The sequence below is a fragment of the Drosophila yakuba genome, chromosome 3L (genome assembly GCF_016746365.2).
Source record: "Drosophila yakuba strain Tai18E2 chromosome 3L, Prin_Dyak_Tai18E2_2.1, whole genome shotgun sequence".
Taxonomy (NCBI): Eukaryota; Metazoa; Arthropoda; class Insecta; order Diptera; family Drosophilidae; genus Drosophila; species Drosophila yakuba.
The window spans coordinates 8,099,100-8,113,889 of record NC_052529.2 but is presented as its reverse complement, the minus strand read 5'-3'; the positions used below and the strand labels follow the sequence as shown (position 1 = coordinate 8,113,889).

The 14,790-nt window shown below is 43.6% G+C and overlaps 2 protein-coding genes across 3 annotated transcripts in view; both read right to left on the bottom strand.

Annotated features, from left to right (window-relative positions):
* Nucleotides 1–447: 447 nt before the first annotated feature.
* LOC6533323 (uncharacterized protein DDB_G0283357) overlaps nucleotides 448–14,790 on the bottom strand; it is a 30,628-nt gene continuing 16,285 nt past the window's right edge. Inside the window, exons 2-8 of the mRNA XM_002094013.3 lie at nucleotides 9,838–10,261; nucleotides 9,659–9,766; nucleotides 7,205–7,283; nucleotides 4,690–5,585; nucleotides 2,776–2,913; nucleotides 1,687–2,423; nucleotides 448–1,538 (exon numbers count right to left, since the gene is read on the bottom strand). Of these exons, the coding sequence (XP_002094049.2) occupies nucleotides 1,452–1,538; nucleotides 1,687–2,423; nucleotides 2,776–2,913; nucleotides 4,690–5,585; nucleotides 7,205–7,283; nucleotides 9,659–9,766; nucleotides 9,838–9,982 (2,190 nt within the window). The 5' untranslated portion in view covers nucleotides 9,983–10,261 and the 3' untranslated portion in view covers nucleotides 448–1,451. The remainder of the gene's footprint in view (nucleotides 1,539–1,686; nucleotides 2,424–2,775; nucleotides 2,914–4,689; nucleotides 5,586–7,204; nucleotides 7,284–9,658; nucleotides 9,767–9,837; nucleotides 10,262–14,790) is intronic.
* On the bottom strand, nucleotides 2,990–4,463 carry LOC6533324. 2 transcript variants are annotated; one of them, XM_002094014.4, is made up of 2 exons: nucleotides 4,073–4,463; nucleotides 2,990–4,009 (listed from the first exon to the last, which is right to left on the bottom strand). In XM_002094014.4, exons 1-2 carry the CDS (start codon nucleotides 4,379–4,381, stop codon nucleotides 3,152–3,154), a joined length of 1,167 nt encoding a protein of 388 aa, XP_002094050.2. In that variant the 5' UTR covers nucleotides 4,382–4,463; the 3' UTR covers nucleotides 2,990–3,151. The 2 variants fall into 2 exon arrangements, with proteins under 2 accessions (XP_002094050.2, XP_039229644.1); XM_039373710.2 differs by having other exon boundaries at nucleotides 2,990–4,462.

Sequence of the window (14,790 nt, the reverse complement as noted above, 5' to 3'; positions counted from 1 at the left end):
AAATGCAGTGGCCAGCGGCAAGGACACAACAAAGAGGCAGCCAGGACGACGGGGCAACACGATGCGACCATTTTGGTTGCGCATTCTAATAAAGTGAACTGCATTTGGGGGGCATTGTGTCTAAATTTTTCGCAGGTCCTGGAAAACGGCGCCAGAAAAGGGCCTTTGTTGGGGGACTTTTCATTATTGTGACGCTGCGCCTTCAACAATGTTGTCATTGTCCTTGCACTTGCCGTTGTTACCTGTTACCAGTTAGCTGTTCCTTTTGCCAGCCGTAAACATTTACACACTTCTCGCTGCTGTCTGGCAAAGTCTGGCCATCATTTATTTTAATGAGCTGCGAAATAGAATTTCTGATGCGTCGCCCCAAAATTCAACCGGGAAACTCACTTTAATTTAGCTACCACAATCCCAGCAAAACCATTGAAAGTCTCAATAAACTATATATTTGTGTATATATATATATATATTTTTGGTATTCTCATTTAGCATAATACATTTCGTTTGTTGGTTTATATGCTTTAGCTGGAGGACATTGAATTGAATGTTGTTACTGTTTACAAACTGGTTTGGTAAGTACATCATAATAATGTTGATTAACCTATTTACATAGCCGCTACTTTTGATATAGTTATTACAGAATATAGTCGCTATTATAATAATACGCATATTTGATTATGGTTCTAGATAATGTATAGCAAGTTACTTCGAATTTGTTTTTGAAACACCTGTTGTCACTATGCTACTTTTGATATACAATTTGCGTGGGCTAATTTGGTACCAACTGGGATTGAGTTAACCCTTAAATTATATCCAAAATATAAGCATCGATTAAAGCCGGCACCAGACGATTGTCCGGTTGATAACAATGATCTTATAATTCCGTAATTTGTATCCGTATTATTCCATATATTCATATATACAAAGCTCGATTACCATTCAATTTGCAACGCCGACAGGCGATGACAGCTTAAGCTTTCCATAATTTTACCTATACGTTCACTTATGCAGTTTCGAAACCCAAATAAATACTCTTCCGTTGGAAACGATAAACCCAAAGGACACATGCAAACAACACAAACACAAAGGCGTTTTGCAGTTACAATTACCATTACAATTACAATTACAATTACAGTTACAATTACAATTACGAATACAAATACATTACATATAAACGTACACATGGCTGTAATTGATATAGTACACAGTACGCAGTACACTTTATATACTATATAGCTGCTCATATTTCATATCTATGGCTAATTAAAAATGATATGTTTGCTGTAATTTACGTTATTCGTTCTTCTTCTCCCTCCGGCTTATTAGCTTATTAGCTTCCCTCCAAGGTTAGTCTGTTGAAAAAATACTGAAGAAATTGCACTTGTATCGCACTACGATAGCACAAGAAACACCGCTCCAAAGGGCGTCTTCTGAAGCTGTTGACCTTTGACCTATTGCGGTGCGAGAGCCAGGCCTAAGCTGTTGGATAATAGGCCCAAAGTATTGGCAGTTGGCGCTGTGGGTGATCCCGCTGTTTCCTGGAATTAAAGTTGAAAATACATTGATTTAATAGAATTAAAGATACAACTAGTAACTAATCAGTGCAAGGTGACTACTTCGTTTAGCTTTATTTGCTTAGGATTATTATTTACAGTGAAGTGACTGTCGAGGATCATTCATACTCACAATGCTCAAGGTGCGGACAATGCAAGCCCTGGTGGCCGGCGGCACATCCGCCTCCAAGCCGGGCGAACTGCCCCTCGAGGAGACGGAGCCGTTCAGCAGCTTGACATTCAGCTCGTCGGAGTGATGGGTCTGCTGGGAGCTGCTCGACATGCGTCCATCCAGGGAGAGATCATCCCTGTGCTGATCCTGCAATGGCATCATTGGCATATCGGAACCACTGTCTGTGGTCGCCGTAATCATGTCACCCGCCTCCTTGGGACTGGCGCTGAGGCTGAACTTGATGTCCAGACAGTTGGAGTCCATGTCGCTGCATGGCATTCCGTTCTCAGTCGATGATCCCGATGCCATAATGATGGCCGTTCCCGAGGGCGACATGTGGCCATTGATGGCCGTCTCACTGTTGATGTTGTTGTTGCTAATTTTATTATTGTTATTGGGCTCCTTGTTAAGTGTTGATGAGGCATCTGCTCCATCTGCTGGCATCTGTGGCATCTGCTGCTTTGTGGCTGCCTCATCGGCGATGGCATGTCCATTCTCCACGGCTGCATTTGCAACATTGTTGCTGCTGGCGGTGGTGGTGTTGCTGTTGTTGCTGCTGCTGCTGCTGCCCTCATCATCGCCCAGCTCGTAAATGTTAACCATGTGGGCGGCCTGTGCGTGGACCATCAAATCCCAAGGATTGACGAACGCATCCTTGCAAACGGCGCACAGCAATTTGGCGCTCGTCGGCGGAGTCTCTGTTGGAGCAGGAGCATGCAAAACATGCGAGAATTAATTAGTTATTTAAGTTGGAATTTGCAGAAGGATAGACAATCGGAGGCTCTGGCGCATAAATAACTCAATTTTAAATGCATTTGCTAGCAGCCGCAGGACATGAATCCACAGACATCCTGCTGCCGGCCGCCCGGCCAACAGATGTTGCTGACTGGCAAACAGAGCCAGTGCCAACAGTACGACTTAGACAAACACTTTTGGCCGGCAAGGGGCAAGGGCAAAAAGTGTTTAACAATCATAAATTAATTGCCAACAGACAGACAGGCTGCCACGCCTCCACTCTCCCCAATCAAGAGGCCCGTTTCGCCCACTTACTTGCACTTGCCGCAAAGGCAACATCCTGGCACTTGCATGTGAACCTCAGCTTGCAATAACTTTTCTTGTGGTCCAATAACTCAGACAGCTCGCCAAAGGACTCCCGGCAATTGCCGCAGATTAATGTATCCGGATTGCCTGTAAATATGCAAGGGGATAGGTCTTAAAAGCATGTTGAGCGTAAGTGAAAAACTGTGAAATGGCAGTCTGTTTCTTTCTTGTAGCTTCAAAGTATCTGCTATCTATCTCTGCTAGTTTAAAAATGTATTTTAAAAATATTAAATATAATATTTCTTTAAGACTAACACTGTAAATTCTTTAATTTCTTTATTTTAAACGTTTTTGGTGGCTTAAAAAATATATTAATATTGCAAACTCAGTGCAATCTTTCCACCAAATTCGATTTTATGCTAATGGGCCAGATCTTTAGCTCAGCCTGAAGCAGTTGATTTTTGTCCAGGATCTTATCTCTTCTTCGCTTCGATCGGCTCTGTAGCCGCAATCCTTGATCCTTTTGTGAAGAAAAGGGTTTCGGATATGGAGCTGCACCCTGAGCCCTTTTTCTGCGATATCTGAGTAAGTTCGTTATAGCATTTATGCGCAAGTCAGGCTGAATGGCGTGTCTGCCACTTCGAGGCTGCTGTTGCAAGGCCTTCGACTGCTCGGCATTCTCATTTTGTACGTTCAGTGAAAAGCTGATGACATTGGGAGCGGATGCAACGCCTTGATTCATGGGCTTGGTGCAACAGGGCAGCTTTCTGGTGGTGCTTTTGGTAGCATGCGTTGTCACATGTTTTTGAGTGGTGGACTTGGCGCTTGTGGGCTTAGTGGGTTTGGTTTTTGGAGCCACAATTGGTTTCGCAGTGGTGCTAGTAGTTTCCCGCTCTTCGTTCTTCACATCCACGGATATAGTGTCCTCCTCTTCATTTTTATTGGGCTCCTTGGTGGTGTCACAACTCTCGGTGTTCGCATGCACTTCGCACTCTCCTTTGCCCTCATCTGGATCCATTTGAGCGCAGTTGGTTGCCACCTGCGGTCGCACCTGTTGTTGCAACTGCTGTCGCTGGCCAAAGAACTCGGACAACTGTTGCAGCAACTCGAGCTGCTCGGCAGTTGGCGGCGGATCCTGTGACTCCTGTCGCTCCTGCTTCCTTGGCAGTGGCACAAATGGCGGCTGGAACAGATGAAAGGCGGGGAACTGCTGGTTATATCGATTCAACTTGAGCGACGGCATCTGGGAGTGAAGAAGGTTGCTTTGAGCTATCGCAGATGGCCTCAAACTGGCAACGTGCTCAACCTGAATCTCTTGCAACGGCTGACTTGGCGGCTGCTGTACGTCCAACTGCGGTGTATACCGCATTCCTGGTCTGATTCCGATTGCGGATACGGGCACGGCGCTATTCACCTGCTGACTGGAGCCGTAACCCAACAAGGCCGGCTTGTTGGCCAGCAGACTGCTCTTCAGGCTGAGTATTCCCTTCACGTAATCCGCGGTCAGAGGCTTCTGTGTGGGGGCTTCTATCACGGGCATCGGCATAACCTGCTGTTGACCCTGAACGACACTGAAAACGCTTGCAGTGGCCAAGAGAATGGCAATGTGACTCATTTCTCTTTTTCAGAGAGTCTGCCGTAAACATTTTTGACCCCTTAAGCCAGGAAAACTAGACGGAACTCCTCATGGAAAATCCTATGAGTTTTTCTTCTTTTCCATAAAATATCTTGCAGATGCCTACTCTCATCTTTTCAGTCAGGTAAAGGAAGAGAACCTAACCGCTTTTTTACTAACTTATAAAAGCTGACTGCTCCTTTGCTAACTGCCACAATGAAACCACAGACAATAATTAAAATATGCTTTTCCGGCTTTATCCCTCAATTGGCCAGCTGCCTTGTGAGCAAACTGCAGTCAATACTCACTGTAGACTTTGAATGGTCCCCATTGCTGATGCAAACTTAATTGCTCCTGAGCATGTTGCTGCTGCTGCTGCTGTAGTTGCTGCTGTTGCTGCTGCTGTTGCTGCTGTTGATGTTGCTGCATCAATTGGCTGTGCAATTGTAGTGGCGTTGCCGCCTGATGAGGCTGCGGTTGCTGTGGGGACAATGCCAGAGTCAACGGCTGCAGCAACGGTTGCTGATGTTGCTGTTGCTGATGCGGCTGCTGCTGATGCTGTTGCTGCTGCTGCTGATGCTGATGGGCGGCAAAGGCAGCGGCTCCAACCGGATATGGCTCGCCGAGCGCCGTTTGATTAGCAATTATTGCAGACTTTGCATTTTGCGGCGATGTCGTCGCCTGGACAGCCACGCTGCTCTTCAGCTGGAATCCGTACGGCTGCTGGGCATGATGCGGGTGGTGGGCATGTGGATGGTGCTGCTGCTCCTGTTTGTATTGCGACCAGTGAATGGAACCCGGTGCCGCCGCTACCGTTGTGGCCACTGCCGCATTCGAGAGCAGATTCTGCTGATGCAGCAGCAACTGCTGTTGCGGCAACAAATTGGCCATGGCCGCCATCGCAACGGCAGCAACCTGCTGCTGCTGCTGCTGATGATGGTGTTGCTGCTGCTGCTGCTGCACCTGCTGCTGTTGCTGATGCTGATGTACGGCGGCTGCCGCAGCAGCGGCCACCGCGGCCGCACTGTGATGATGCTGGCCGTGCTGCTGCTGTTGTTGCTGTTGCACGGCCACCGCCAGACCGCCGCCGTTGGTCATCAGACGCTTCCGCTTCTTGGCCCGCACTCCGTTCGAACCGCCCCCGCCCGCACCCCCGCCGCCACGCAGCAGCGCCGAGGAGCAGTAGCTGTCGTAGAAGTAGTCCCTGCACGGAGAAAAAAGCACAAGCAAGTTTAAAAGGCAACTACTAATTGGTTATGTAATTGCTTATGTACAAGTAACTGTTTAACAAAATGTTGGAATTAACTCATTTTTATTATCAGTGCATTAGGCAAACTAGTGGCCGCTTAGGAGTCGTAATCTGCTCAACAAATATTTGTCCGCTAATTGAAGTGTCAGCCCCAAAAAGTATGCAATGCGGAAATGTTTAGGGAGCATGATAGTTTTGCTTCTGCGAAAACGACGAATTGTCAATACCCTGCTTATATTTTAATATGTTACATAAAAAACTCCTAATTCTTATTAACTGGTAGGTAATTTTATTTACAATTGATCTATTAATTCCATATAATAAAAGTAGTCTTAAATCAAACTTTCCTATCTTAACAAAGCCCAATGATAAATGTGTATTCCCCCTCATTAACTGCAAATGAACAACCTGCCAACTGTTGCCCAACCTCAATGTCAGTCAGTCACTTCCTCAAACCATCAACCCATCAGCCCATCAGTGCGTCAATATTTGTTTAGGCTGCCATTGCCGCCGTTTGAATTGTCATTTGGCAATTGTGTTTGTGTGTGTTTGTGTGCTGGGGTCTCCCGTTGGGTCATGTTGCCAGTGATTGATACAAATGCCGAGACAGGACGAAAATGCCCCCTCCCCTCCCCTCATCACCCCTTCATACCTAACGAAGCCAACCAATTGTGGTCAATTGAGTGGGGGCAGTGGGTGGGTGGTGGAGTGCAACAATTGCGGCTTTTTCGGTCAGTTTGTGTGCGGTCACAAGAGGGAAACCAGGTGAGCAGCCGTTTAATGACAAACACAAGCAAGAGCACCTGGACATAGCTATGGTTTTTCGATAGAACGGAGTGGGGAGGGGGTGTGCCTCGACATGTTTGCGTTTTAATTACAATCAAGTCGATGTCAGTTGGGTTACCCAAACCCAAAAGTCTCCCATGTCGATGTCCTTTTTAAAGCATTTGGCATTTCGTTTCGGCGTCATTAAGCTGAAATTAAATATTTCCACACGAGTGCTGGAAGGTCTGGGGCACAAGGCCCAAATAAATTGTGAATGTCGCTCAGTCATCATTAAGGCCGCGCCACGACAAAGACAAACAAGTGCACATGTCAGCGCCAGGACATTATGGCATACATTGCAACTGTCACTCACAGGATCCACAGGATGCCCACACATACATATATACGTATGTATAGCTGTGTATAGCTGTGTTGACGCAGCTCTCGAATACACCAACTGACCCTAGAACAGTAAGGAAAGTGAGGAGAGAGGAATGGAGACGAGAACTTGGCCTGAAGTGTCCTGGTTCCGGTTGGGGCGCAAAAAGCCCGGCTAGCCGTTGACAGCCAAATATTTTATGCCGGACGGGGAGTTGAAACAAAGGGCGACCCCATCGCCTGATGAATGGTTTCTTATTTATTTATTTATTTGTTGGGTGGCGCACACCCGAATAAAAAGGGCCACCCGTTAAATGATATGTAAATAGAGTGCAAGTGAATGCCACATGGCGGCGTTAAATTGAGCAAAATTAACTTTTAGATTAAATTGAAATGAGGCTAGAGCCCAATTTGTATCCTTGGTAACTCACCAATCGTTTCCGGTCTTGCTCACATTCTGCCTTTTCCTTCCGATCTGATGCGCTTTCGGTTCGGCCACCATGTTGACATCTGGAAATGGGAATTTGAAATGGGGTATGCTTTTAATGACAAAAGGCAATCTGTATTATATACCGAAAAAATATATATAAGTACACAAAAATTCGGTGTTCTTTGAAGTCATTGTTTGGCAAAACACAAAGGCAGTCCTTTATATTCCCACTCCTGTCATTATGCAAATGAATAGACAAAATGTGAGTGATTAAAAATGCTTTGTTTTTTTCTTTCTATGCGCATGCTTTTCCATTGACCAACTGCAGTTCTTGGTTAATTCAATCTGGCTGCACTCCAATCATTAATCTTAATAAAAGTGCGCCAAAGCCGGAAGGTACATTGTCAGTTATTGTTTATGCAAAAAAAAAAATACTATTTGTAGTCGAAGAATAAATGCTCTACAAAATATCAAGATTTAATACCAGATTTTAGAAATATTGAAGCTGTTTTCAGACAGTTTGTAGGAATATTATTTTGTGTGGTGTTTTTACATCGCAGGTTACTTATAGATTTAAAACTATTTACGTTGACTTTTCAATTCCCTAAGTGTATTTGAATAGCTTTATAAGCCCTAACCGCATCTGACTTTTTTTATGAAAAGGGTGGAAACGGATAGCTTTTCGGAAAGAGTCAGGATTTCGCAGCCCACGCTCGTTCATCATAATTCATGACAAAGTTTGAAGTGCGACGGCTGCGCCTCCAATCCTTTGGAAACGAGTAGCTGGGGTAGAATTCAGAGGAACCAAGAGCTATCTACAAATTGGTGGGTTTGGCTTACAAAAAGGAAAAAAAAAAAGGAAATACTGCAAGAAAAGCGGGCGTGAATGCTTTGAGACCTTCTTCTTTTTTCAGCTGCTCCATTTCCTTCTTGGCTTTTTCTGTTATTTGTGTTTTTCATTTTACTGCCTCAGTACTGTCCGACTGTTGGGCTGGCAGGCTATAATTAAGATTAAGGATAAAAGCGTAAGAAGGATTTGCACAACTTCCAGCCAACCATCCCCACTGTTACGCCACGGCCGTGTAAATCGCTTTAGTTGGCCTGGCCGCGTTTTCCAGCGCTTCAAAGTCAATGGCGCGTAGCAATGAAATATTATGCCGGCCACTTCGTAGTCGGTTCTTCTTCTTTTCCTAATCAGTGGAATTAGCATTCAACATTTTCACATTTAGCGTTTTGCATTTGCATAAGCGGGAAAGTAAATTCCATGAGAGTCTGGCAATTTCGCATTGTTTGCGCGGCGAACGGGGCGTATGAATATCAAGCATCCGCCGCGTTGCCGCCAGAAGCAGAAGCAAAAGCATCATCAGCCGACACAGAGCACTAAGTGCATTAACTTGTTCTCCACACGAGACACGCACTGAAGAAATGAAAGCAAAAAAAGAGTAAAAAACATAAAAAAAAAAAGATAAAAGAGATTCACAGAACCGTCAACATGGCAGCTGCAACTGGCGTTGAATTATTTCATTAAACGCCGAACGACTAGACTGTCAGATAGTCGGATAGTCGGATAGTTGGAGAGTCAGGGAAAACGGCAGATACAAAAGACAGTGAGTCGACTGTCTGGCATAACATTGAAATTTCATTAAAAGTATCGTGCCAAGATTTATGTCGACCGCACTTTAAGTTTTTGCGGCCGGCAGCGACTTCCGCCCGTCGAAATACTCAGACATTAGTGCGGAGGGTGCCTGGAAATATGGCCACTACACATGCCAGGCCAGGATCGTTGGCGGCTCCTTCGTTACCATTGCCTACTATGTGTGTGTGTGTGTGTGTATATGTTAGCCATAAGCCAGGACAAGGCAAACCATCCGCACCTTCTTCCGTTGCCCAACCGCCGCCTTTGTGGCTTTTTTCGCGCGTTTGTTCGATTTTAGTGCAACTCTTCCGCTGCCGGCGGCCATTAACCTGACGAATGCCCCAAACTCCATTCAGAGCCGCATAACTGGCGATATCCCGCGAACATGCAACTTGGCCCAGCCGCGGACGAGGGTTAAGGTCTAAAATGTCTATGCAAAGCAGCAGCCTTCGTTAGCGGCGAACACAGCAGTTGCACAGATTTAAGACCACCTCTATGCACTTTAAAGGTACTGAAGGGTAACATGGGTAGACTAACATATACCCGTTATAAAGCTAAAGAAAGTGAAAAGACTGAAGTACCAAAGCTACTTCGATGCTCCACCTAGCGAGAGCTACATTAACTACCCATAACATTAAAATATACAGTTTGATTAGTAAGCAAAACAAATGTTTTAAATAGTACTCAATAACTCAGAAAAATACAAAATCTTTAACAAAATTTCTTCATTTAAATGTGTTATTTGCTTGTCAAATGATGAAATAAATGAATCAGCAAAGAAGCTGCCTGCAGGACATTTAACAAGACACATATCCTTACCTAATGTCTGGCTGAGCACCGTCTTGCCATCCTCGCCGTGGCAGGCATTCCGAGCATCGAATGGATTGGTGAACTGCACAAAGGCATAGCCCTTATGCATGGATATGCCTGCAGGATGTTTTTGGGAAATTCAGTGTAAGAGGACGAGGGAAGCTGGCTGTTGGATGACAAGGACTTACCCGCGAGGCGGCCATAGATCTGAAACATGCGCTCCACGTCCGTTTTGGAGCACTGGAAGGTATTCAGATTGCCGACAAAGATGCGCGAGTTGACCGCCTGCGGATCCTGCGAGTTGGTCTGGTTGGACAGCTTGGACAGCTTCATGGTGGCTACTGGCAACGTCACAGATCCTGCCAAGGACACGGGCACGGGCGCAGCCGCGGCGCACCTGTGTTCAAATAACAAGAACGCAATCCTGCAATCCTGGCTAAAACCCCCCTGTTGTTGTTCCTTTTTTGTCTGTGGCTAAGATGGGGCTTTTATTGACGGCTTATTGCATTTGCAGTCGGATTGTTTTCCCCTCAAACTCGACCGGCTGATTTTTCACTTTTAACGAATCCAAATCTGTGAGCGGCCGCAGATTGTTCGGTATCGTTGGAAAATCTGCAAAATAAGAGAAAAACTCAGTGAACAATAAATAAAAATCACATTCGCTTTTGTTTGCCGTTGGGCTTAAAAAGTATCAATGGACGTGTTTTTGTTTCATTTATTTATATGGGTATCGCTTTTTCACGTTGTCCTGTTGATTTTGGGGAATTTTCAACTTAATGCCGGGCAATTAAAATGCAAAAGTGGCTTTTTAATTTAAAAATACTTTTTCATCGGTTAATACTTTAATATGCTTTCAGAACTTTCATTTATATAAACTATATAAGTTATATAAATATATAAACTATATAAGTCATATAAATATGTTTTGGATTCTTTGGAATTATTTTATTATTTATTGTAGCAGCTTTTTACACCCTGGCAATTACTACCAAGATGCTTCCGTTGAATTATATTTCTAATAAACATCCTCTTCTACGGATTTCACTTTGCCTTCACTAAAAACATGTTTTGAGCTTGTTATTAAATTAAATAACGTTCAAAGCCATTTCATACAGCGACTCACAGCCATTTACACACCCATTATCCTTCTTTTGAAAAAGGAGGCAAAAGAATACAAAATGGAGAAGAGGTGCCGAAGCGGCAACAACAAGGAAAAAGTGAAAAATTAAGCGTTTTTATTGCGCTTTCGATGCCAACAGTGCAGTGCGTCCTTGTCTGACACTCCACCCCATTCACTCCCACTTACTCCCACTCACCAACACCCACGCACACACTCACACGCCACCCACATCACACCCATTGTGGCAACATGTGCGTTGAATGTGTGCGTGTGTGGCTCCTTTGCATAGTGTGCATGTGGTAGTGTGGGTGCTGAAGGGCATTAAAATGTACAAAAGACGTGCATGAAATAAAAATAAAACATGCAGCCATAAAAATAAAATACTCGTGTACTAGCAAATTGTTAATGTGATTTTTATGCAATCCCCAACCCAAAGAATTTATTGCGGATTTATGGGTGTGCCAGTTGGTGTTAATTGTGAAAGCTTTTGGCGCTTCAACTGGAATCTAATAAAAGGAGGAGTCTAGATTATTGACGTGGAAAAAACAGAACAGTAGTAGCTATGAATGAAATAGTATCAATGAACCATAAAGTTTATTTAGTTTCAACGAATTAAAAATTCATTAGCGTAATTGATGATGTCGCTTTTTATTAAGTTCTTTCTAGCCGTAGAACTAAAATGTACTTATTTAGTACCTAGCCCAGTTTAGAATACAACATTTGCAACTCCTTTAGGTGTTTAGAAATAAAACTGCATTACTTTCGTCGGTAAATATTCATTGATCGGTATCTACGGCTTTTCCCATCAGTTTTATTAAAAGCGTTTTCGCATTGTTTGGCATAAATCAAATGGAGGGAGCGAGAAAAGGAGTAGCAAGGAGTTGGGATATTCATGGCTTTGGCTGCATTGTGCGCCAGTTATGAGTGAAAGACTCTTTATTTATTATAATGGCATTCCTGCCTGCCAGTCTTCTGTCTGGTTTTCATCCATTCACTCACCCATTCAGGCATTCATTCACTCATTCAACGGCTCCTATTTTTGTGTCGCATTGTCCTTGCAAATGAAGGAATAACGCCGATGGCGAATGCACCGCAAACAAAACCCACAGATGTGCTCAAATGACAAGTTTGATATGAAACGTAAAACTCCCTTTTCATTCAAATTCCAGACGATTGAATAGATACGAATTTTTGTTTGATTATATAATATTATTTGATCATGCTACTCACAGCATGGCACATGTTTCTTTAATACTTTAGTCTAAGAATCAGGAAATGATTTTCCTCAGTGCATGACATGACAGCTTCCTCGAAGTCTGCTGTTCGTCATGGTGCAAATCCTACAACAATAGGAACAAACACTCCTGCTGAAGTCACATTGAATAAACGTTTGAATATGCAACAGTTTTGGTGGCCTACTTTTCGGCGCTGTCGGCATATTAATGAACGCAACTTTAATTAAGACAACAATAAGGCAAGCTGACATATTAAAGGTGTGTGTGCTTAATCCTGTGGACAAGTGAGTGTGGCAATGGAGCTGCTCAAGTGCCTGCAAGTGGTTAGTTAACTTGGCTTAATTATAATTAACTGCACTACGGAGCAAGTCAGCAGCCCAAGTTCAACCGCTAGAAAATGTGCAGGAAATTGCCGCAATTCCCACTTTCCACACCCTTTCCCTGCTCCCCCTTTTGAGTCCTGGCAGCCGTTTTAGGCGCAGGACAAAGGCTGCCACCGTGTGCACTTTTATTTTCCAGACGCCCGAGCGCAAAAGTAAATTAAGACGCTTCGTGGCAAGTGAGTTAGTAAAAGTCGTCGCCGGCTAAACTTCAGGATGCCAACGTGGAGCTGAGCCGCATGTGAGCTGAACTTTGTAATTGAGTGTGGTGGAAACACACAAACAGGAGTTGCACGTCGGAAAAGTCGAATATTTAATGCTCTTCATGGGGCTAAAAATTGAAAAGCACTTTACTTACAGCACTCTTAGAATTCACTAAGACAGTATGGAACAATTACCTTTATGGGCCTTTAAAAATAGTTTTAAAAAAATCGTGGGCCTTGAACAAATAAAGCAATTAGGATGTATTTCAACTGTTAAATTGAACATCCTTCTCACCTTAGTGAATGGACCCTGCCACAGAGTCCTTAATTACTTTTGCTGCATCCGGCCAGGCTCAGGATGCCTAATGCCCCGCATTGTCTACGGCTTAAAGTCAACGACTCTGTGGACTACATTTCGCTGCCTGCCTAGTTGAGTATTTCGCATTTCGCTCCCCGATACTTTTTAGCCAGCAGTTTGGTGTTAAAGCGTTTTGATGGGGCCTCGACGTGGCATAAATAATGCAGAAAGCCATTAAGCTGGTGGAGTTGTTGAAGAGCCAAACGATGCGATGCCGTCAGGATTATCGGTGGCCAGCGATCAAATGTCAAAGGACACATTTCGTCAGCACGCCTGTTGCTATTTACTGCCTACTACTCGTATCGTATCATCTTGCGTTTTCTTTTTCCATCTCTACATATGTTTATATGGCAGACAACTTTTCATTTCAAATTGCTTGGGGCCAAGGGGTTAGGGGGTTTGGGGGTGGCTGGTGTTGATGGCAACCCCAATAGCGTAGCACAAAAAATGAATAGACGCCGTGGCCCATTGAAAGCCGAAAAGTCAACAAAGGGGCTTTCTCCTCACACCCACCGATCTGAAGCAGATAGAGCGACAAATAACCCCAATTGAAAGGGGGACTGAAATGTTGGAGGAATGATGATGATGGTGATGGTGATGATGATGGTGATGCCATGTGTGCATTGACAAGCCAGCAAACAACTTTATTCATAAGCAGTCAAACAGGACGAAGCCGGGCCAGGACATGGCGGACCAGGCCAACAAGGACCCGCAGACGTGACCCCGGTCGGGCCACACAGAATCCTTTCCAAAAAGCATAGTCTCCATATGCGTGCACTGAACAAAACTTTTAGATATTAATATTAAAAAGATAATTGTTCCTCAGCACAGTAGTAAATTCAAGATATGTGACTTTTTAGGCATTCCAGAATAGGAAATATTTTAACATTATTTAAACCTAAATTATATGCCATTTCTCTCAGTGCATCGACTTGTGCCCAGAGATGACTTCACGTCTGCTGGCGATAACTCTGCCGAGTTTATGGAACTCGGACTAGACCAGAGTCGAAGGAGTCCAACTTTTGGGACTTTCATGGCATGAAATTCATACTTTGTACATGCTGGATATTTTAAAATTCCGGAAAAGTACTCAAAATTGTCGATAAGCGGAGAACGTGTCACTAGCCGAGCATTGTTGCTTTTTGTTTGCTCTTAATTTATCGTAATGCACAAAACAATTTACAAAAGAGTGGGCAAAAAAAAATGGATACAAATATTTAAATATATTTACAGGCGTATTAAGTGCCAACTATTTGCATAAATAACAAGAAATTAATAACAAACACACGGCGCCATGGCAGCAGCCGCACAAAAGTTAATAATTGCCGCTGCTGTCAACAGGCTGTGGAAATGGGTGGAAAATGCTACTGACATGTGGACCACATATAAATGAAAAATATGCAAAGGGGCGGGGGGTTTGGGGAAAAAAAGAAAACATCGGGCTTCGGAGCTGCAATACCATTTTATCACTTGACAGTAAATGCGTTTTATTGCGATGCTCATTAAATAAATTAAATTTGCAATGGACGAAGTGCCGCGGGGAAATCGCAAAAGTATTTAAACAATTCAAAAAGCCAAGGAATTCACGCTTTAAAACTTTGAGATACCAATATACGTGTTGATCATACCAGAATAAATGGCAATAATTACCAACAGGTATTAAATTTTTATTCCCAAAAAAATGTATATCAACAATTATTTTCAGTTAATAAGTACTGTATATTATTATATTTTATAAAAATTAAGATGAAAAAAAATGTAGAAACTAAAATTAAGTTAAACAAATTAGCCGCACCAACATAAAATGGATTCGACACAGCACTTATATTTTTAAAAACTTCAGTA

Bases quoted from the DNA above. Each gene is read 5' to 3' on its own strand.
- LOC6533324 (XM_039373710.2), bottom strand. From the start codon at position 4,381: ATGAGTCACATTGCCATTCTCTTGGCCACTGCAAGCGTTTTCAGTGTC.